Here is a 24,450-nt window from a genome sequence, read left to right as displayed (position 1 = left end):
CTGAATAATGCAAGTTATTTCAACACATGGAAGACTAGAAAGCATGTGGTAATAGATGTGTATAAATGTGTCATCCCAGGTAGAAACATTCCAAATGTACGTCCTCATGATGGCTTGGTAACAATAGCATGTTATAGTATGTGCACTCCAGTGTATACTCATGATGTTCACAGCTATCAAGAAGCGCAGTTTTGGAACTCATCGCAGCAATTGGCACCTCACTCTGGTTAACAACAGTCAATTGCTGTGGATCACACCTGAAGATTCAAGCTGGCTCATCCATTATGATGTAGTTAGGACAGGTTTTGAGAGTTATCTGATCAAATAACAATTCAATTCCATTTTTTAAAACTTTTTATTAAAACATGACATACATGCAGAAAAGCGCACACACACGGAGTATGCTTGCAGCACAGCGAATTTACTCACGAAGTGAATAAACCCCTGTAACTGCCAAGTGTTGAAGAAATAGAAGACAGCTAGCTCTCTAACCCCCTTCCTTCCTCTCCCTCTTATTAACATCCCATCATCTCCAAAGTTTTCCACTATCCTAACTTCTAACACCATAAACTAGTATTGCCCGGTTTTGAACTTTATATTTTTAATAAATATTTATATTTTTATAAATTTTTTTTGTATTTTTATATTCAAATATTTATATTTATTCTGTGACAGTTCCTTACACACACACTTACGCTTTCCATTGCTCTTCATTCCCTTCTGCATGTCTACATTTCCGTCCTGCTTTAAACCTCTAGTAGTTCTTTTTTTTTGTTTTGTTTTTCTTTGAGACGGACCCCCAGGCTGGAGTGCAGTGGCGCGATCTCGGCTCACTGCAAGCTCTGCCTCCCGGGTTCACGCCATTCTCCTGCCTCAGCCTCCCGAGTAGCTGGGACTGCAGGTGCCCACCACCACGCCCGGCTAATTTTTATATTTTTAGTAGAGACAGGGTTTCACCGTGTTAGCCAGGATGGTCTCCAACTCCTGACCTCGTGATCCTCCCGCCTCGGCCTCCCAAAGTGCTGGGATGACAGGCGTGAGCCACCGCGCCCGGTGACTTTAGTTGTTCTTTAGTGCAGACCTGCAGGCCACAGATTTTCTCTATTCTATTTCTGAAAAATGTTCATTTCAGTTTCATTTGTGAAGAATATTTAAATCAGGAAAACATACTAGGTTTACAATTTATTTTTCTTTGTGTTCTCTTATTGTGCTAAAATATACATAACATGAAATTTACCATTTTTAAGTATATGATTCAATGGCATTAATGATATTCATGATGTTGTGCAACCATCATCAATATCCATTTCCAGAACTTTTTCATCATCCCCAAACAGAAACTCTGTGCCCATTAAACAATAACTCCCCAGTCCCCTCTACTTTCAGTCCCTGGTAACCTCTATTATGTTCTATGACTGTGACTATGCCTACTTGAGTACCTCATATAAGTGGAATCGAACAGTATTTGTCCTTTTGTGTCTGCTTTCGTTCACTTAGCAGAGTGTTTTCAAGTTTTATCTATGTTACAGCATGTGTCGGAATTTCACTCCTTTTTAAGGTGGAATAGTATTTCATTTCATATATATATATGCCATACGTTTTAATACATTCGTTTATTGATGGAATTTTAGCTTTTTTCCCACGTTCTAACCATTTTGAACACTGATGTGCACACTAGTTATTTTAGCGTCTTCACTTTCAAAGATTATAATACTGATGATGACTAAATTGTCACCAAAGATTGTAAAAAAAATGCAAATATAATGATCCTTTGCATTTTGCACACACGTCACAATTTCAGCTTCACAATCTATGGAGCTGCTGTTTGGGGAATATAAGGACAAAAATTGCACCAACTGAACTTAGTTTTAAGGAAACCCGTTGTTGGGAGAGGAGTTCTACAGCCAAAGATCTACCTATGAATCACCACGTATGGAAAATTACTTTTCCAAAGAAGAACCAGACAAGTAGATGATCTCCGATGTCACATTTCCCCAATTCCTAAGTTTTCTGTGAGGGAGAGAATGTGTTCACGCCAATGTGTCGAGATCAACGAGAGGTGCTCAATGAGGAAAGAACACTTGGTGGAATGTGGGTTGCCAATTACAGATCTCTGGATAAAACAGAAAATGCGACCGTGTCTCCACTTGAGACCCCTAGTTAGCCAACAGATCAAGGGCAGGGTAGAAAGACAAGTGTAATTATTTCAGTCTACTAGAAGAGCAAGAAAAAACGCCTTGGGGTCTACATTTATGCTTATTAACTACTAAAACTAAAATGAATTAGTGTTTGTCAGGCAAAGAAAACTGAAAAATCAGGAATTACACTCCATAACTGCCACAGTGGGTTACTTATTTTTTATCAATATAATGTAAACAAAATAATTGGAGAAATAAAAAGAAATGAATTTATTATAAAATAATGTATATTTTAATATTTATATATGTCGGCATAGCTATAATAGAAGATAATAGGAATTAATCATTGTTAATGCAGTAGCTATAAATGCAGACTAATGTGAGTGCATTATATTGGCCCCTCAGACACCTAAGAAGTGCTGCTTTTGGTGACTTGATTACATTTAGAAAAGTTGTGAACAAACAAAGTTTGTTCAAACAATCTATTAATTTTCATGGCAGTTAAAGTCATAACACCTTCTATTTATATTAAACATTACAAAATCATTTTGCATTTTGCAAGCAAAATAGACTAGTTTTTATAATCATGTAATTATAAACAGGTTTTTCACCTACATGAATATCCGGCAAGACCATTGAATGTGCAAGCAATGCAGAAGAATTCTTTTTTTTTTTTTTTTTTTTTTGAGACAGGGTCTCACTCTGTCACTCAGGCTGGAGTGCAGGGGTACAATCACAGCTCACTGTGCAGCCTCAACCTCATAGGCTCAACTGATCCTCTCACCTCAGCCTCCTGTGTAGCTGGGACTACAGGCATGTGCCACCATGCCTGGCTAATGTTTTTATTTTGTTATAGAGATAAAGCCTTGCTATGTTGCCAGGGCTGGTCCCAAGCAGTCCTCCCACTTCAGCCTTCCAAAGTGCTAGGATTACAGTCATGAGCCACCGCATCCGGTCAATACAGGAGAATTCCTCAATATGTAGGACTGTTTGGCACATTACAGATCATTTCACATCCCTGGTCCAATTGCACTAAATCCCAATAGACTTCCCACCCCTGTGACAGCCATAACATAGAGGCAGATAATCCTCTGAAGTGTATCACCATCACTGAGAACTGCTTGTCCTTGAAGGTGATTAGATGGAATTGTTCTAGATAAGGAAGTGATCTGACGATGGCTCCTCAGGGCAATAGTAAGGGGTTAAGGGAAGAAGACCAGGGCACACATGTATGAAAATGTAATTTGTATGCTTCCACAAGTGGTAGGGACCTAGGCCTACCATATACCTGAAACCCAAAGATGGCAAGACCCAGAATAAGGATGTCTTTGTAGTTATTTAAGAATTCCATTTCCAGGTTTGCCATAGAGTGAGTGAGCCAAACTTGGAAATGGAATTCCTGGAAACAACTAAAAATATTAATTGTGGAACCACTTGACTTTAAATTGTCCTTGATCCTGGGCAAGAAACACTGAAAGCAGCAGATACAATGCCTGAAGATCAGCACAGAGCCCTTTACCCAGTCACCTGGATTGTGTAAGCCTGAGTTTTGTTTAGACATGAACCTAAAAGTTTCCCCTTACTTGTCATTTTGCACCTAGATTGGGAACTGAGTATGGATCTCTTGCTAAGCTAAGAAAAGTGAAGAAAAGCCTAAAACTACAGCATGTCACTGTGTTTGATAAAGCATGGTGGTCTGTCTCAAAAGTGTTATTTTGAGAATTCCTAGTCTTGTATTCCTTTACAAGGAACAGAAAACAGACAGGCAGGCTGGAAAGCTGGACAACAGATTTAGCAGAACTTCTAATCATTTTAGGTGGAAAATGCATTTGTGGATGGGTGAATTATTTGGGTCCAGAAGTTAACATTATTAGGTGACATCAACACAAATGGCAGAGTAAGGACCTCTAAAAATTCTCTTCTCCGTAAAAGTGACTAGAACAACAGCACAATTGTCAGAAGCAATTTTTTCACACATCTGGAAATTAACCCAAGTCTTGCAATAATCCAGGCAGCATTCATTTAATAAAGATGGCAGAATCTTGGTAAGAACAGTGAGCTCTGGGTGTTTTGTTAGGTTGGCGCAAATGTAATTGCAGTTTTCTCGTTGGAATTTGCCATTTGATGTTGGAATACATTCTTAAATAAATGTGGTTATGTGATACATCATTTTAATGGGCATTTCTCACGTTATGCTTTTTTGCTAATGACATTACTTGCTATTTATTTTAGACTATGGAAATGATGTTAGACAAAAAGCAAATTCAAGCAATTTTTTAAATTCAAGTTCAAAATGGGTCATAAAGGAGCAGAGACAACTCACAACATCAACAATGCATTTGGCCAGGAGCAGTGCAGTGGTGGTTCAAAAATGTATTGATTGTAATGGTTCCTATTTTGATTAATAAAGACATTTCGAACCTAGTTATAATGACTTAAAATTCACAGTCCAAAACCGTGATTACTTTTGCACCAATCTATTAACTTCCCCAGTCCTATTTCCTGAGCCCCAGCTCCATGACAGCTTTGAAAACCAAAAGCCCTCGTTCATTATTAAAACCAGCAGCCTACTTTGACAAACTCCACAAGAGATAAACTCAAAGAGATCCACACTTAGACCCATCATCATCAAACTGTTAAAAGCCAAAGACAAAAGAGAGAATCTTGAAAGACCAAGAGAGAAGCAAGTCATAATGTACAAAGGATCCTCAATGAGAGTAAGAGCTGATTTCCCATCAAAAACTATAGCGGCAGAGGAAGTGGGATGATGTATTCAAAATGCTGAAAGAAAAGGATTGCCAACTCAGGAGTCTATAACCAACAAAGCTATCCTTTAGAAATGAAAGTGAAATTAAAACCTTCCCAGATAAACAAAAACCAAGAGAATTTGTTGCTAATAGATCTGTCTTGCAAGAAACACTAAACAGTGTGTATCCAGTTGAAATAAAAAGACACTGGACAGGGACTCAAATCCACATTATTAAATAAAACAGCACTGGTAAAGGTACACATAAATAAATATAAAAAAGAGTGTAAATATACATCTATATAAACACATATATATACACATATATACATATATATATAGTAACCCCTTTCTTCTCCTCTGTGACTTAAAAGACAACCACATAAATAGATATTTATACACTGGGTGTGGTGGCTCAAGCTTGTAGTCCCAGCATTTTGGGAGGCTGAGGTAGGAGGATCACTTGATGCCAGGAGTTTGCAACCAGACTTGATGACATAGTGAGACCCCTGTCCACAAAAAAAAAAAAAAAAAAAAAATTAATTAGCCAGACATGATGGCATCTTCTTGTAGTCCCAGCTACTTGGGAGGCTGAGGTGGGAGTATTGCTTGAGCTCAGGAGTTCAAGGTTGCAGTGAGCTATGATTGTGCCACTGCACTCCAGCCTGGGCAACAGAACAAGCCCTTGTCCTCTTAATTTGTCCTCTTAAAAAAAGAAAAAAAATACATATAACATATATATAGTATAAATAAAATAAATCTACATTTATATGTGTGTGTATATATATATGTGTGTGTGTATATATGTGTGTGTATATATACACACACATATATAAATGTAAATTTATTACATATATATGCACACACATATATATATATATAAATGTAGATTTATATTATACATATTTAAGGCCAGGTGTGGCGGCTTACATCTGTAATTCTAGCACTTTGGGAGGCCAAAGTGGGCAGATAAGCTGAGCTCAGGAGTTCGAGACCAGCCTAGGTAAAATGGTGAAACCCTGTTTCTACTAAAAATACAAAAAATGATCTGGGTGTGGTGGTGCATGCCTGTAATTCCAGCTACTCAAAAGGCTGAGGCACAAGCATCACTTGAGCCCAGGAGGCAGAGGTTGCAGTGAGCCAAGATTGTGCCACTACACTCCAGCCTGGGTGACAGAGCAAGACTCTGTCTCAAAAAAAAATAATAATTAAATTAAATTTTAAAAATAAAAAATAAAATATATATTATTATATATAAAATAATCTACATTGTAGATGAAATAAACCTACTATATATAAAATAAATCTACATTGATGGTCACACAAACATAGATGTAGATACAATTACATAGAAGCAATTTATATAACAATAACAAATAGATGTAATTTGTATAATAATAATAGCATAAAGGAGGTTGAAGAGAACAAAACTATATTGAAGCAAAATTTTGTAGATTATTGAAATTAACTTGTTATTAATATGAACTACATTATTATAAATTAAGATGTTAATTATAATCCTCAGGGCAACTACTAAGGGAAAAGATAGATAGATAGATACATACATACATACATACGTACATGACTTCCCCAAATTTCCCAAATGTATCACTCAAGGGAATTAAAATGGTACACCAGAACATACGTATAAACAACACTATTTAACACAAAATAAGGCAGTAATAAAAGGAACAAAAAATTAAAAAGGCATAAGATATAGAAAAACAGCAAATGACAGAACTAAATCCTATGTTATCAAATATTATATTAAATGTAAATGTTTTAAACATTTCAATTAAAAGGCAGAGATTAGCACAATGGATTTATATAACATGATTCAGCTATTTGCTGCCTGTAGGAGACACATTTTAGATTTAAAGACACTAATAAATTGAAAGAAAAAGATATACCATGCAATGGTAACCAAAAGAGAGCTGGAGGGTTATAATAATACCAGACAAAACAAGTGTTTAGAAAAAAGAAAGTTACTAAACACAAAAAAAAGACATTTTAATGATAAAAGAGTAAATACATCAAAAAGATATAACAATTATAAACATATTGCACCTAACAACAGAGCCCCAAAATAAGTGAAGCAAAAACTGACAGACTTGAAGGAAGACAATTCAAAGATTATGCTTTAAGACTTCAGTACTCCACTTTCAATAATGCAGTGAACAACTAAAGAGATCAACGTGGAAATAGAGAACTTGACCTACTCTACATATCAGCTAGACCCAAAAGACAACTATAGAAAATATCACCCAACAGGCCAGGCATGGTGGCTCATGTCTGTAATCCCAGCACTTTGGGAGGCCAAGGTGGGCAGATCACAAGGTCAAGAGATCGAGACCATCCTGGCCAACACAGTGAAACCCCATCTCTACTAAAAATACACACAAAAAATTAGCTAGGCATGGTGGCATGCGCCTGTAGTCCCAGCTACCTGGGAGGCTGAGGCAGGAGAATTGCTTGAACCAGGAGCTGGAGGTTGCAGTGAGCCAAGACCGGGCCACTGCACTCCAGCCTGGCAACAGAGCAAGACTCCACATCAAAAAAACACACAGAAAAAGAAAATACCACCCAACAATGACAGAAAACACATTCTTCTCAAGGGCATATGGAACATTCTTCAGAATAGACCACATATTAAACCATAAAACAATATCAATACTTTTTTAAAAAATTGACATCATATGAGGTATGTTCTACAACCAACCGCAATGGAATAAAATTATAAGAACCAAAGGAAATATGGGAAAGTCACAAATATGTGGAAATCAAGCAACACTCTTCTAAAATGGTTATCCGCAGGTCAAAGAAGAAATCACAAGGGAAAATAGAAAATTCTTTAAGGTGAATGAAAATAAAACACAACGTCCTGAAACTTAAGGGATGCAGCAAAAGCAAAGTTTAGAAAAATAACTTTTAGCTATAAACGCCTACATTAAAATGAAGAAAGATCTCAAGTCAATAGCCTAATTTTCTGTCTTAAGAAACTAGTAAAAGAAGAGCAAACTAAACCCAAACAAGCAGGTGGAGGGAAATAATAAAGATAAGAGAGAAAATAAATAAAAATAGATAATAGAAAAACTGTGGGGAAAAAAAAAAAAAGCTGGTTCTTTTAAAAGATCAGGCCAGGGGCCGGGCGCAGTGGTTCACGCCTGTAATCCCAGCACTTTGGGAGGCCGATGCAGGCGGATCACAAGGTCAGGAGATCAAGACCATCCTGGCTAACACGGTGAAACCCCGTCTCTACTAAAAATATAAAAAATTAGCCGGGCGTGGTAGCGGGCGCCTGTAGTCCCAGCTACTCGGGAGGCTGAGGCAGGAGAATGGCGTGAACCCGGGAGGCGGAGCTTGCAGTGAGCCGAGATCGCGCCACTGCACTCCAGCCTGGGCGACAGAGCGAGACTCCGTCTCAAAAAAAAAAAAAAAAAAAATTCAGGCCATTACAGGTGTGAGCGGTGGCTCAAAGTCATCCCAGCACTTTGGGAGCCCGATGCGGGCGGATCACTTGAGGTCAGGAATTTGAAACCAGTCGGGGCAACATGGTGAAACCCTGTCTCTACTAAAAATACAAAAAAATAGCCAAGCTTGGTGGCGCATGCCTGCAATCCTAACTACTTGGGAGGCTGAGTTAGGAGAATCACTTGAACCCGGGTGAGGAAGGTTGCAGTGAGCCGATGTCATGCCACTGCACTCCAGCCTGGGCAACAGAGCAAGACTTTGTCTCAGAAAATTAATTAATTAATGAAAATAATTTAAAAAATCAATAAAATAGGTAAACCTTTAGCTAGACTAATGAAGACGATAAAAAGAAAACTCAAATTTCCAAAATCAAATATGAAACAGGGGACATTGTTACCAATCTTATAGAAATAGAAAAAAAAATGTAAGGAAAAACTTACGAAACAAAATGTGTGTACATCAAAAAATTAGCTAACTAAGTTGGACAAATAACCAGAAAAACACGAACTACCAAAGCTGACTCAAAAGGCAATACAAAATCTGAATAGACCTATAAGTAAGCAGATTGAAGTAGTAATCAAAAATTTCCCTCGAAGAAAAGCCCAAGACTGATTATTTCTACCAATTGTTTAAGGAATAACAAAGAGCTTCATAAACTTTTCTGTACAATGTAAGAAGGATCACTTCCTCACTCATTCTACAAGAACAGTATAACCCTGATACTAAAATCAAGACAAGAGTATCACATGAAAACTACCAAATCCAGCAATATATATTATGGATTATACATGATAACCAAGTGGAGTTTATCCCAGGGTTACAAGGTTGTTTCAATACATGAGAATTAATCAATGTAATACATCATATTAATAGAATGAAATACAAAAACCACATAACATCTCAGTAGACACAGAGAATTTGATAAAATCCACCACTCTCCTATTAAAACCAAAAAAAAAAAAAAAAACACTCAACAAAATAGGAATACCAGTGTACTTCCTCAAGCTGATGAAAGGCATCTACGAAAATCCCACAACTAACATAAAACTTAATGATGAAAGACTGAATGCTTTTCCTCTAAGATCAGGAACAAGGCAGAGATATCTGCTCTCACCAATCCTATTCAAAATTGTACTTGAAGTTCTACCCGGGGCAATTAGGTAAAAAAGAAATAAGTCCGGACGCAGTAGCTCACACCTGTAATCCCAGCACTTTGGGAGGCTGAGGTGGGCGAATCACACTAGGTCAGGAGTTCGAGACCAGCCAGGCCAACATGGTGAAACCCTGTCTCTACTAAAAATACAAAAATTAGCCAGGCATGGTGGTGCACGCCTGTAATCCCAGCTACTAGCGAGACTGAGGCAGGAGAATCGCTTGAATGCGGGAGGTGAAGTTTGCAGTGAGCCAAGATTGTGCTATTGCACTCCAGCCTGGGTGATAAGAGTGAAACTCCATCTCAATAAAAAAATAAATAAATAAATAAAAAGCATCCATATGGGAATGGAGAAAGTAAAAAGATCTCTACTTACAAATGACAGAATCGTGTATATAGAATATCCTGAAGAATTCATATTAAACGAACACAACTGGCCAGGCGCAGTAGCTCATGCCTGTAATCACAGCACTTTGGGAGGCTGAGGCAGGTGGATCACTTGAGGTCAGGAGTTTGAGACCAGCCTGACCAACATGGTGAAACCCTGTCTCTACTAAAAATAGAAAATTAGCTGGGTGTGGTGGCACACGCCTGTAATCCCAGCTACTTAGGAGGCTGAGGCAGGAGAATCACTTGAACCCAGGAGGTGGAGGTTGCAGTGAGCCAATATTGCGCCACTGTACTACAGCCTGGGCAACCAGAGCGAAACTCCATCTTAAAAAAAACAAAACAAAACACACACACACACAACTTATTAGAGCTAATAAATGAATTCAACAAGGCTGTAGAATACACTATCAACATACAAAAAGTCAACACTTCATAATTAATAATCTGATATTGAAATTAAGAAATTGGCTTTATGTACAAAGTAACAAGAATAAAATACTTAGGACTGAATTTAAAAAAGAAATGCAATACTTGTACACTAAAACTACAAATCATCATTGAAAGAAATTAATGAAGACTTAAATAAATGAAAAGACACACTGTATTCATGTATTACAAGACTTACTATTGTTAGGGTGGCCGTACTCCTAATTTGAGGCACAGATTCAATGTAGTCTCTCTCAAAATTCCGGCGCCATTTTTGCAGAAATTGACAAGATGACCCTAAAATTCATATGGAAATGCAAGGGATCTAGTAAGAGCCACAAGAATCTGGAAAGAGAAGAACAAAATTGGGGATTCATACTTCTATATTTTAAAACTTACTATGGTAATCAAGACCACCTGGAATTGGCATAAGGATAAACATATAAATCAATGGAATAGAATACACTCAGAATAAACCCATATATCAATGGTCAGTTTGTTTTACGCAAGGATGCCAAGACAATCCAATGTGGGAAAGAATAGTCTTTCCAACAAATGATTATGTGACAACTGAATATCCATATACAAAGGAATAAATTTACTCCTATCTCATACAATAAACAAAAATTGACCCAGAAGGGATTAGAGACCTAAATACAAGAGCTAAAACAATAAAATTCCTAGAAGATACAGACGTAAATCTTCATTTCCTTAGATTAGGCGATGGTTTCTTAGATATGAAACTAAAAGCACAAGCAAAGAAAAAAATAGATAAATCTGACTTCATGAAAATGTAAAACTTAAATGTGCTTCAATGAACACTATCAAGAAAGTAAAAAAATAACCCACAGCATGGGAGAAAATATTGCAATCCTATATCTGATAAGGGTCTGGTATCCAGAATTTTCAAAAATAAGTAACCCAATTTAAAAACAGGCAAAGATTTGAAAATACATTTGTCCAAAGAAGATATACAATTGGCCAATAACCATATGAAAAGATGCTCAACACTATTAGTGATTAGGAAAATATAAATCAAAATCACAATGAGATACCACTTCTCACTCGTTAGGATGGCTATAGTTAAAAAGATAATAACAAAAGTTTTCAAGAACGTAGAGAACAAGGAACCCTCACATATTACTGGTAGAAATGTAAAACGGTATACCTGCTTTGGAAAATAGTTTTGCAGTTCCTTAAAATGTTAAACATGGAATCACTTATATGATCCAATTTTTCATGTCTAGTATATAATAAAGAAAAATGAACACATATGTCCACACTTGCACACAAATGTTCACAACAGCACGATTCATAATATCCAAACAGTGGAAATAACATCAAGGTCCACTAACTGATGAATGGATAAACAAAATGTGGCCGATCCATACAGTGGAATATGATTCAGCCATAAAAAGGAATGAAGTACTGATAGATGCTACCATATGGATGAACCTTGAAAATAATATGTTAAATTAAAGAATCCAGACACAAAGGCCATATGTTGTATAGCTTCATTCATAGGAAACGTCTAGAATAGGCAAATCCATAGACACTGAAACTAGCTTAGTGGTTGCCCGGGGCTGGGGGGGAAGGTAGAGTGGGGAGTGGCTGCTAAAGGGTACGGGTTTTGGGGGGTAGTGATGAAAACATTCTGGAATTAGACAGTTGTGATGCTCGTACAACATTATGAACATACTAAAAACCACTACATTACATACCATTAAAAGATGAATTTTATGGTATGCAAATCATATCTCAATAAAATCAGCCGGTCCACGTATTTTATGGTTCCATTAACAAGAAACATCCAGAATAGGCAAATCTGCAGGGACAGAAAATAAATTAATGATTGCCTAGAGCTGGGGGGTTGTGGTGAAATGGGGAATGGTAAGTAATGGGTGCAGGGCTTTTTTTGGGGTGACGAAAACATTCTCAAGTTGTTTTGTTGTAAGATTGTTCCAAAATCTGTGAATATACTATGAACCATTGAATTACACTTTAAATGGGTGAAGTATATCTCATTAAAGCTCCTATTTTTAAAAAGAACACTAATATAAATATGTATGTGTCACTAATCTGTTAAGTATATACATTCCTAAGAACAGAAATGTTTAGGGTCAAATGAAACAACATGGTTAGAAATATTCTTCCTTATTTAGATGTTTTATAAATCCCTTTTCTGGAAATGCGTGATCATTGCTGATATAATATCAATAGCAAACACACAGCTCTTACTATGTACGAAGCACTGTTCTAAATGCTTTACATGCATGAACTCATTCACTCTTCACAGCAGCCCTGTGAGGTAGCCACTCTTTGTCTTCCTATTTTACAGATGAGGAAACTGAGACACAGAGGTTATTCCTTTTCTCCTGTAGTAAATGGAGGCAGAATTTGAATCCAGGTAGTCTGGTTTTAGAATCCAGGCTCTTTGCTTTTCACTTAGGATAATCATAAAGTTTTCATGGAATCACAAAGCTCTCAGTAAGCTTTGTCAAAATCATCTCCTGGATTCCGTTTCAATATAACTTACTTCAGGTATTAGAGCCTAATGGTTACGAAAATGATCTTTGGACTCAGGCAGAGGTGACATGAATCCCAGCTCTCTACCTGTCAGCTTAAGAAACAGGGAAATCACGAAATCTCTCCAGATCTCAGTTTCATCAACCCATAAGATTAGGATAATCCTACTTTACAGGGTTGTTGTAAGAAGATAATTCATCCAAAAATATCAAACACATCACCTATTAAGTAAAGTGTAAATAATCCCTTAAGAAACTATTATTATATATAATTTTCGCTATTCAATCCCAGATCCAAAATGACGTTCCTCTTTCTTCCAATTATTCTTTGGTACCAAAATCAAGGGTCAATTAAATGAGCACAACTATATCAAGCTGCAACGTTCACAGAACTGGATTCCTATTCCTACGGATCCCAAGAGAGCTGATATTTCACACTGAAACTGATCAGGTTCATGGAGCTCACTGGACCTTTTCTTCATCTGAGGAGGGCAGTTTTAAAAGCCTGATCTCACATGAAACCCAACTCCACCAAAGACTCACTGACAATACTCTGTTATATCCAATGGTAATTTCAAGGCAATTCTTAATTCTTTAAGGATTTAGAAGACTAACAGAATTAAAGTCGATTCTGAGTAAGATTTCCAGCTACTGACACATTATTTCTAATCCTTATAACAACTTTGCCAAATAAATATTTTACAGATGAGGGAAAGTTTCAGAGAGTTGGATTTTTGTACAGGGCCAAACAGGTAGAAGGAAAAAAGCATGTAAACTCACCAATATTCACTAGTAATAAGTAATATGGTTTGGAAATCTTTACACCTATGAAATTTAAACATTATTAAAATTCCTCCTCTCTATTGTATGGTTTTATTTTTTATCACTGATAAGTTATAGTCCATGTTTGTTCTCTTTAGAATAAAAATCATTTCTTCCATGAGTGCTAGCAAAAGCAGTGTGGAATAATAAAAATATTAAGTAATACTGTCACTAAGAAGGTTGTCATGGAGAGAGCTCTGGATAAGGACTTGGAATGCAGGCACAGCTCGGCCATCTGCAGAATGAGGAGGGAGGACAGGATGATCTCTGAGACCTCTAATACTCAAATACTCAATGATCTGTTTTTGACATTGTCTTCACCTGTGTCAACTAGGCTGGCCATTCCATTTAGTGAGGGCACGCTGTCAATGTGGCCAGGTTCTTGGTACAATTTAGAAGTTTCTTTCTGTTCCATGGTCATAAATGCCACCTCTAACTCATGCGTGGCTCACAACAGAAATCAAGCAAGGAGCATGCATTTATCATTGCAAATTAATTAGCTCCATTGAAAGTACACATTAATGGTAACTTTATATAGCAAGGGGAAACATGCTATTATTATTAATGTAAAACAAGTGGCCTGAGGCAGTGCTGCTCTTTAAGTGTCTAAAAACTAGAAGGCAGTTTGGCATCAAAAAGAAAGGGGCTCTCCTAACTTTTAAAGTCAGATAAAAAATGAAAAAGAAAAAAAGGGGCTCATGTACTACAAGTTGAATTAAAGACTCCTCAGTCTGGAAGAGGCTACAGAGACTACTGCCTTTGACAGACTCAAAGTAATGACACCTACTCACCCGTAGTAAACTTCACAGACAGCACTCATCGGACCTAAGGACCTTGTTACAGAGAAAGTGTGTTCCCCATTGCTTCTGTCTCTGTCATCTCTACAAAATGGCCAGAGCTTCACACATTCAAAGAGACTGTTAGTCCTCTGTCCTCCTCTTGGTCCAAGTCATGTCTATCACTCAATTCCTATTCTATTACTCTATTCTTCAAGTTCTCTTTCCAACTTATTTTTTTGCACCCAGCCTGTCTTTGCCATTGATTCTTATTCCCAGCCTACAACATGCTCAAGTACTCCAACCCATCCTAAAAATATCCCTTTCCCTAACACCTGCTCCTTCTCGAGCTACTTTGATATTTCTCTATGTCTGACCCTTTAGCATACCAAACTTGTTAGAGTTAAACCAACATCACTCTCTCAGTAACCCACCATAGCATTAAATAAACCCTCGTAAAGCAGCAATTAACTTCCTAAGAGCCACAGCTGGAGTTTACCTTGTTGGCTTATGGAGCTCATTCTCATATAGGTGAAATCAGGTGTTAACACTAACACTAAAGGCAACTTAAAGAAGGCTGGGGGGAGAGGTGTTTGTATTTGGATAAAGCCTTTGAGTTGCGGAAGGAAGGGCCACTACCCATCCAAGACATCCTAAGTACCTAGCACATGGGTCCTCTCTGTGATCAAAACACAATTGCCCAAATTTCTTTTTTTCCTTTCTTTCTTTTTTTTTTTTTTCTTTTTTGAGACAGAGTCTGTCACCCAGGCTGGAATGCAGTGGTGCGATCTCGGCTCACTGCAAGCTCCACCTCCTGGGTTCAAGCGATTCTCCTGTCTCAGCCTCCCAAGTAGCTGGGACTACAGGTGCCCACCATCACGCCTGGCTAATTCTCTGTATTTTTAGTAGACACGGGGTTTCACCGTGTTAGCCAGGATGGTCTTGATCTCCTGACCCAGTGATCCGCCCACCTCGGCATCCCAAAGTGCTGGGGTTACAGGCGCGAGCCACCACGCCCGACCCCAAATTTCTTGTACCCTAAGGGCAATCTGGTCATTTTTTCATGCTACTATAGATTTCATCTATGATTAATAATAGCCTTGCGATATCAGGTTTAAAAAAAGGTCTCATGAAACTGAAAAGCCCAGAAGTATTTTAGTCTGGTAATAAGTTGCTAAGAATAGGTTCCCTAGCTTGTTTTTGTGCAATGCTCTTGACTTTACTCCAGATTGTTAAATCTGCAGCTGTTAGTCAACAGGTGAAGAGGATTCCCTAGGAGGAGCTACCGTTTGAAGATTTTTGAAATACTGTGACTCACAGCTTTTGTTTAAATTGGTACTTCAGATTTTAATTCCATCCTTCAGCAAATGATCTTCACAATCAAAAAAAGTCACAGTTTTTTTCAGGGCATTTGGTGGACTGACTGACATATGTGGCCGGGGAAACCATACCCAACCCCCTACAGAATATGCTCTACCCTCTATCTGACATGGGGCCGAGTAAAATAGAAAGTCTCACCACAAGAAGGAGGTTTTGCAGGTGGAGTGGGATGCCTCATCAGGTATTGTGAACTTTCAGCTCTGAAGATGTTTATATGGTCTCTATACTCTTGTAAAATTTAGATTAAACACTGAGCTAACCCCTAGAATTGTAATGTGTTATGGGTTGGGGCAGAACCAAAGTTTCGGAATTAGGAAGTCTGGTACTGACCAATTACAAAGAGTTTTTTAAAGTTCCCTAACCTTCTCATGTTTTCATATTCCCACATAAATCTGGAAACAACATTTTCCTAAAATTCTGCAACTCTCAATAAAATGACACATAAGCAAGAATATATCACCCACAACTTAATTATTGGGGTAATAATTACATTAAGGAAGGAGGAGATTTAGCATCTTCCAGAGTATTAAGGTTCTAGACTTTGTTTCCCTATTTCAAACAGGGTAACGAACATACATCACTGTCGCAGGAGAAGGAACAGTGTCAGGAGGGCCTGGGCAAGGGGACTCTGCATACTTTTGCCAGGTTTGTGTGGATATCACTGACCCTTTATTTCCTACATATTGAAAATGTGCATGCTGTAGAAGATACTGAGTCCTCAGCAGCAGCCAAAGAGGCTGGGAGAAGCTCAGAGGACCGGATCCTTCCAGCCTCACTGGGGAGAATGATGTTTTCTCCACTTTGGAAGTCGAAAGGAAATTTCATTGTACTACTCCCTTTGACTTCAGTTAATTCTAATTTGTGTTCTAGATAAGCAAATAATCACTTTACTTGACTTCAGCAACTTTGCAATAAGAAACTTTAGGGTCAACATGGTAGATTGAGAGCACACATAGGAAAAACGTATTTTAAAAATATATTTTAAAATACAGCTGGTGTAAGAAATTATATTATTTACAGTAAATGGTACATCGATTGGATAGCCTTATTTTTTAATGGATGTTGGCCCCTACCTCACACTCTGTATAAAAATCAATTCCAGATGAATAGCAGATATACATATGAAAGATAAAGCTTTTAGAAAAAAAATATGGAAGGATCATTTCATGAGCTTGCAAAAAGCACACTTTGCGTGTCTAATCCCCAGGAGGAAAAGGAGACCATCCACGCATGAGGGAGCACCGGTATCATTGGCCAGAGCCTGGGACTGGCTGGTGCACAGTGCCAGAGCCCGAGGAGTGGGAAGAGGTGCTCCACACATGGAGGAGGCTCAGCCCAGGGCGACAGAGCCCAGGCCAGGTGAGAACAGGGTCTGTACAGACGACAGGCCCAATATAAGGCTCAGGGTGCTAGTAGGATAGGAAGGAGGGACAGTGCAGGGCACTGGAACCTAAGTGGGATGACAAGGGTACCAAATGCGGACTGGGATGCAAGCCTGGCACTGAGAGAGTGGATGCCTGCAAGAGGTTTGCCCAAATACGTAAATCTATAAAGGATATGGGAGCCACCTTTCTCATTTTTTGGTAAAGGAAATTATAAATATGAAAAGTAAGAAAATTAGAAAGAGTGCTATGATATTGAACTGGAATTGGAGGTATCACGAATGTATAGTTCTCAATATATGTAGATAGATATAGAAATAAATAAGGATGTAATTGTGCATGTGTTTGTGTACATATGTTTGTATATGCATGTATGTACATATACATAATACATACACATACATACACACATATACACATGCATACGCATTCAGACATTCCCTAGCTCTATCCACCAAGATGGCCTGGGAACAGTTACACTCCTATAGCAACGTGTACACTTGGCCCCCTCATAAATGAATGTGAAATACCGTTAAAAGAAAACTAAGCCTCCTTGGAGAAATGGCTGATTTCAGAGCCAGGGCAGGGAAAATATAAGATGAGCCAGGAATATCTGCTTGTGTCAAGAAAACAAAGTGCTCCAGTAATGAAGGGGGGATGAGTCAAAGTATGCCGAAGCCAGCTACAGAAAAGGCCACTGACAAAATTGGGAAACTGAGCAATGATATCAATATTGTTAGCGGCAGAAAACCCATTGTAACCCATCAAGTACAAGAAACTCTGTGTCCACCCAGATAATTATAAATAAATGAACAAACTGAAAGTTTGATGAGGAATGGAATATTTACAAAGTACCTCTCCACAAAATACTTATTACATATGAGGCAAAAAAAATAACTTCACCATAGAGAAGCCTGGGAGACATCACCTTAGCCAAGTCATCAAATGAACATCATCTCTGATGGGACAAATCTAAATCACGTGCCACCTGATGGGATGCAATGACAAGGAACCAGCGTCACCTCTGATAGTCCTGACAAACATGCAGGATCTGAATCTAATCCCCAGAAAACATCAGAAAAAGCCGCAAGAAGGAATAGTCTACAAAATAACTGGCCTAGAATCTTCAAAAGTGTCAAAGTCTTGGAAGTCAAAGAGACTGAGGCACTGTTCAGATGAAAATAAAGAGACATGTCATGATAATGAAATGCAAGGCAAGATCTTCAACTAGATCCTTTTGCCACGAAGGACATTAGTGGAAGAATTGGTGAAACATGAATGGGGCCTGAAGATTAGATGGTAGTAATGTCTCAGTGTTAATTTCTAGATTTTGATGGCTGTATTGTTCTCCTGTTGGAGAGCTGGAGCGATTTCTCGTAAGATGCACACCAAAGTATTCAACAGTGATGGAATGTCATGTCAGCAACTCACTCTTAATGTTTCAGGAGAAAAATAAATGTGTGTCATACTGTGCTCCTGATTTTACTACAACTTGGTGAGCATGTCAACGTTTAAAAATAATGGAGAGCAGGAGCCCAGCATGGTGGCTCACCCTGTAATCCCAGCACTTTGGGAGGCCAAGGCAGGTGGATCACCTGAGGTCAGGAGTTCAAGACCAGCCTGGCCAACATGGTGAAACCCATCTCTACTAAAAATGCAAAAATTAGCTGGGCGTGGTGGCAGGTGCCTGTAATCCCAGCCACTCGGGAGGCTGAGGCAGGAGAATCACTTGAACCCGGTAGGTGGATGTTGCAGTGAGCCGAGATCGCACCACTGCACTGCAGCCTGGGCAACAGAGTGAGACTCCATCTCTAAAAAAAAAAGAAAAATGGAGGCCAAAAAGACAAATACACTGGAAGAACAGAAAGATTGATCAAGCCCATTTTTACAATTGAATTAAAGATCTATTTTTAAAAATACAGATAGACCTAAAAAAAAAGTTGAGAAAAAAGAGCAAGCTGTAGAATAAAACATAAATTATATTATTTATGAAAATGTTTTAGACAAGAACAACTATTATATATTATTCACAAATATACATAATAACCATAAAAATATAAGAATAGACTGGAAGGTTGCACCCTAAATTCATAATAATGGTTTCTTGAGGGAAGGACGTGAGGAAGGAGGAGCAGGATAAGAAATGCTGGGGAGTTCAACTCTACGTAATTTTAAAAAAATAATAATTAAAAATCAAATATGCCAACAGATGTCATTGTTAATTCTGGAAGATTGAAGCAGGGGGTTAGTTACATCACTCTGTACTTTTCATTATTTTTAAATTACTCAAAAAAAGTAATTTAATAAGTAACACACAGTGAGAACTTTACTTTTTTTTTTTTTTTTGAGATGGAGTCTCACTCTGTCACCCAGGCTGGAGTGCAGTGGCGCGATTTCGGCTCACTGCAAGCTCCGCCTCCCGGGTTCACGCCATTCTCCTGCCTCAGCCTCCCAAGCCCAAGTAGCTGGGACTACAGGCGCCCACCACCACGCCCGGCTCATTTTTTGTATTTTTAGTAGAGATGGGGTTTCACCATGTTAGCCAGCCAGGATGGTCTTGATCCCCTGACCTCTTGATCCGCCTGCCTCGGCCTCCCAAAGTGCTGGAATTATAGGTGTGAGCCACTGCGCCCGGCCTTTTTTTTTTTTTTTTTTTTTTGAGATGGAGTTTCGCTCTGTCGCCCAGGCTCAAGTGCAGTGGCACGATCTTGGCTCACAGCAACCTCCACCTCCCGGGTTCAAGCAATTCTCCTGCCTCAGCCTCCCGAGTGAGTAGCTGGGATTAGAGGCACCCACCAGCATGCCCAGCTAATTTTTTGTATTTTTAGTAGAGATGGGGTTTCTCCATGTTGGACAGGCTGGTCTCAAACTCCGCACCTCAGGTGATCCACCTGCCTCAGCCTCCCAAAGTGCTGGGATCACAGGCGTGAGCCACCGTGCCCGGCCGAGAAATTTTCATTTTATAGGCCATCTAAACACGCACTCACTGAGATGCCCAAACAAGTTTTTTATTTTTAGAAGCTTGGCAAGTTCATCAAAGTTCACACACAATATAAACTAGACAACACATTCTACTCTCTCTTTAAAATATACATTTTTTCTAATATTTGAGCTACAATAATTGAATCTTTTTCCACTGAAGTGTCAAGTTTTTTCAAAGAAGAACCACAGGAAAAAAAATTTCACAAGTGTTTATGGAACCCCACCCTAGACGGGGCTCTAGACCTGCCATTCACTGTCAGCCCCGTATGTGACTACTCTGCTTTCTCCTGGAGTAGACCCTTCCCCTGGGATTTCACTCATCCTCACTACTGGCTCACTGTTGTACAGATAAGGAAACTCCTGTTCAGAGAGGCCCATCATTCGGTCAGCCACGGAGTTCAAAATGCAGGGAGTTTCAAGCGCAGGTGAAAATGGTTTTAAGTGGCCATGGGTGATCAAATAAGACTTCTCCCTCAACATACATTTCACACTGCAGTGAATGTCCCTAAAGGGCTGTGACCACCTCCCACCCCCATTTTTTTAGAGACATGTCAATGCTCTAATTACCGCTTCCAGATTCTCCCACCTCGAATACCAGGGTTGGCGCACGCAATGTTCATGTGAGGCCCTTCACGAGGGGGTTCATCTGAGAGGGTGATATTCAAATCCTAGGCATCTTTATTATTGAAAACAGTTTTTAAAATATTATAACTGTTGGCTCCAAAGACAGCCTTTTTACATATTAATTACAATAATTTTCTGACAAAATTTTTGTTTTAACTGAGAATATATATATGATGTGCTTTACAAAAGAGAAATGAGTGTGATAATCAAAAGGCCTTATAGGACATCTAAAATAAAGTGTCCTTCTAACTAAAGAGCTGCTTTTCTGACTGATGAATGGATTAGGAAGTAGCTTAAAATTGAAGTAACTCTCTATTGAGATTAGTGCACTGGCTAAATTTGAGTTTGATGTTGCAGCATGTATGACCTGCTTTTTACATTCTATACTAAATGGTGTGACTGAGTGCTCCCACAAAAATCCGCAAGTAATTTCTATGTAATAACCAATATTAATTTGTCATCATAGTCCACAAATATTACATAGACAAATTAGAGTTATTACACATTATTACATAATCAAATGATTAGATATTAATAATTAGCATTACATAAAATATAGTAATTAATTGTGGAAACTTCAGTAGTATAAAAACAGACTTGCTAAAATGTAGTGGCTTTTTGTCATTCACCCTTTGAAGGAATGCAATTTATTTACAGTAGTAATTTCACAAACATATTGCTGAAAACTTGTGTAGCTCTCAGGAAAAAAATTAACTTTATCAATGAAGCAGCCTCATTGTCTGGGCTGACACCAAGGTTTGCTGTCTCACAGGGAGATCAAGGATGCAGACACACAAAGAGTGAGGTTAAGAGTCGAAATGTAATAGGCGACAAGAAAGAGAATAAGCTCTCCGCTACAGAAAGGGGTCCCCGGGTTGCCAATTCGCTGTGAAATATTTTTTATAGAATTTTATAGATGAGCTAATGGGGAGGCAGTCTGATCTACACAGGGTGTGAAAAACCAGTTAGGACCAGGTGTGCCATCTGCATAGGGCATGAATCTCTGGCAGCCCCCACCCCAATCTTTTATTACGCAGGTGGGTTCTCTGACTGAGCTTTTCCATATTGCCCATCTCTTTCTTACTGTACACGTGCTAACAAAAAAGGGGAGATGGAGCTTCCATGGTGGACATGCCTGGCCCCCAGATAGCCCTTTTCTATCGGCGCAGCTGCTGGCATCCACCCGCACGCTGCCCCCCAACCCCCTGCGCCCTGGTGTGCACGCTTCCAGCTTCCTGATCTATCTTTGCAAGGTTTGCAGGCTTTCAGGATGCTCTTTGTTAGAAAAAAAAATGATTTCTTGAGCTGTTTTTTGTTAGAAGTTCTGCTGAAGACTCTTTTGCCCTATCAGCCTAAATAATTTCTATCTCCTGAATCATCAATATCAATCAGCAATGCAGACCATAAATTCTCAAAATTATAATTTATTAAAATTGTCTACAATGCCACAAGAAAGTCAAATCTTCTAGAGCCCTTTTTTTTTTTTCTTTTTTTTTTTTTTTTAGACAGAGTGTCGCTCTGTGGCCCAGGCCGGAGTGCGGTTGCACTATGTCGACTCACTGCAGCCTCTGCCTCCTGGGTTCAAGTGATTCTCCTGCCTCAGCCTCCCAAGTAGCTGGGATTACGGATGTACTCCACCATACCTGGCTAATTTTGGTATTTTTAGTAGAGACAAGGTTTCACCATGTTGGTCAGGCTGGTCTCGGACTCCTGACCTCAGGTGATCCGCCCACCTTGGCCTCCCAAAGTGCTGGGATTACAGGTGTGAGCCATCATGCCGGACCTAGAGCCCATTTTTTTTCTTTTTTTTTTTTTTTTGGTTTGTTTGGTTTTTTTTGTTTTTTTGAGACGGAGTCTGGCTCTGTTGCCCAGGCTGGAGCACAGTGGCGCCATCTCGGCTCACTGCAACCTCCGCGTCCTGGGTTCAAGCGATTCTCCTGCCTCAGCCTCCTGAGTAGCTGAGATTACAGGCGCACGCACTAGAGCCCATTTCTATAAGAAACAAATTAGAGGAAGTAAGCACTAAAACTATCATAAGAAGTTTCATTTCAATGAAAGCAAGCCATCATGTATTACTTATTATCTATTATATGTTATTATATAGCAAATTATGATATCCTGGTGATTGTGATTTTGAATTTTAATTGTCTATGTGTGATGGTTTACTACAAAATAAATAATATATACTCGTTTAAAACTTTAAAGAGCACCATTTTCTGATGGGCAGGAGGATTAGCTGGGGGCACGCACCCAGTCCTTGGTTAAAGGAGATCGGGTTTCCCGTGAACGCAACATCAATCCTGCACGTGATACACTAGGTGCGTAAAAATTAACATGCTTAGACAAAGGAAGCCCACCGTCGCTTCCCACAGCTTTCATGAGCATATTTTAATACATGTTTAGGTTAATTCATTATTGGAAAATAGGAGTCTTCTTTTCATTGCAGCAAACAAAAGTCCTTTCACAATATTGGTCATGGGCCGTTCAAATCCCCAAATGCTGAAACTCCTCTGAGGGATGCGCTGAAACGAGAGGACTAAGAATTTAAAAAAAAAAAACAGCGATGAAGTGGAGATGTGGAAAGGCAAAGGGAAAGCTCTCAGGTGTGTGTCCGTCCCCGGGCGGTCCCTTTCTCCGCACCGCTTTGGTCCGGCGGGTACTGCCGCGAGTCCGAGTGTGAGCAAGCCCGTCCCGGACAGCCGCGCGTGTGCGGGGAGGCGCCCAGGTGGGCTGTCCCAGGCCAGGTTTCCAGGGAAGCTCTCGGGGAAGCGTCCGGAGTGACGAGGGACCCACCGGGACCCCACCAGGGACCCCAGCCGAGCGCGCGCCGCCGAGGGTGGGGGTGGGGCCGGCGCCCCGGCCATCCGGTTACCTGGCGACAGGATGCCCTGCGCGGGGCGGCGGAGCGGGTGCGTGCGGCGGCGGCGGTTGCGAGAGAGATGAGCCGCGGCGATGAGCCCGGGTAAGAGTTGGGCGGGGCTGGGCTCCTAGGGGAGCCGCGGGAACGGAGGGCAGCAGAAGGGCATTCAGCAGGCGGCTGCCCGCTCGAAAACCCGGGACATCCCGGGTCCGCCCTTCCGCACTCGCCGCACATCTCCCGCTCGGCCCTAGGGCTGAGCACCCGCTGCGGCCCCCTGCGTCCGCTGTGGCTTACAGGCTGCCTGCGTGGTCTGCCGCCGCCGCCCGCCCAGCGCGCCCTCGGGTGGCCGCTTGCGGAAAGCGCCGCGCCCCGCCCCAGGCCCGGCCTGATGCCGTCCCTCCGCCCCATCCCGCCGTCCCTCCGCCCCATCCCTCCGCCCCGCCCCAGCCTTCAGCCGTGACCCCGCCCCATTCCTCTGCCCCGACAGGTCCCGCCCAGTCTCTCCGCCCATCCCATCCCTGCGCCCCGCCCCAGCCTTCAGCCCCGCCCCCTCCTAATTCCCTCCGCCCCGCCCTCCCCGCCCTCCCCGCCCTCCCCGCCCTCCCCGCCCCAGCCTTCAGCCCCGCCCCCTCCTAATTCCCTCCGCCTCGCCCCTGCCGTTAGCCCGCCCCATTCCTCTGCCCTCCCCAGCCCCGCCCAATCTCTCCGCCCCATCCCAGCCCTCCGCCCCGCCCCAACCTTCAACCCTGATCCCGCCCCATTCCTCTGGCCCTAG

At 40.3% G+C, this 24,450-nt stretch overlaps 1 protein-coding gene and 1 long non-coding RNA gene across 7 annotated transcripts in view; one reads left to right on the top strand and one right to left on the bottom strand.

Moving 5' to 3' along the window:
* Positions 1-6,812: 6,812 nt before the first annotated feature.
* Positions 6,813-24,059, bottom strand: LOC129397651 (uncharacterized). The gene is made up of 3 exons (XR_008625279.2): positions 23,688-24,059; positions 12,046-12,149; positions 6,813-10,621 (listed from the first exon to the last, which is right to left on the bottom strand). It is a non-coding gene; the product is annotated as an uncharacterized LOC129397651 (long non-coding RNA).
* CCDC110 (coiled-coil domain containing 110) overlaps positions 19,316-24,450 on the top strand; it is a 31,240-nt gene continuing 26,105 nt past the window's right edge. For 2 of the 6 annotated variants that reach the window (XM_034959512.3, XM_008977137.5), the window contains exon 1: positions 19,316-23,777. In XM_034959512.3, coding sequence (XP_034815403.2) covers positions 23,768-23,777 — 10 coding nt within the window. In that variant the 5' untranslated portion in view covers positions 19,316-23,767. The remainder of the gene's footprint in view (positions 23,778-24,450) is intronic. The other 4 variants (XM_003823474.5, XM_055112063.2, XM_063604024.1 and 1 more) reach the window with 3 other exon arrangements.

The sequence above is a fragment of the Pan paniscus genome, chromosome 3 (assembly GCF_029289425.2).
Source record: "Pan paniscus chromosome 3, NHGRI_mPanPan1-v2.0_pri, whole genome shotgun sequence".
Taxonomy (NCBI): domain Eukaryota; kingdom Metazoa; phylum Chordata; class Mammalia; order Primates; family Hominidae; genus Pan; species Pan paniscus.
This window is presented reverse-complemented; position numbering and strand designations above follow the sequence as displayed.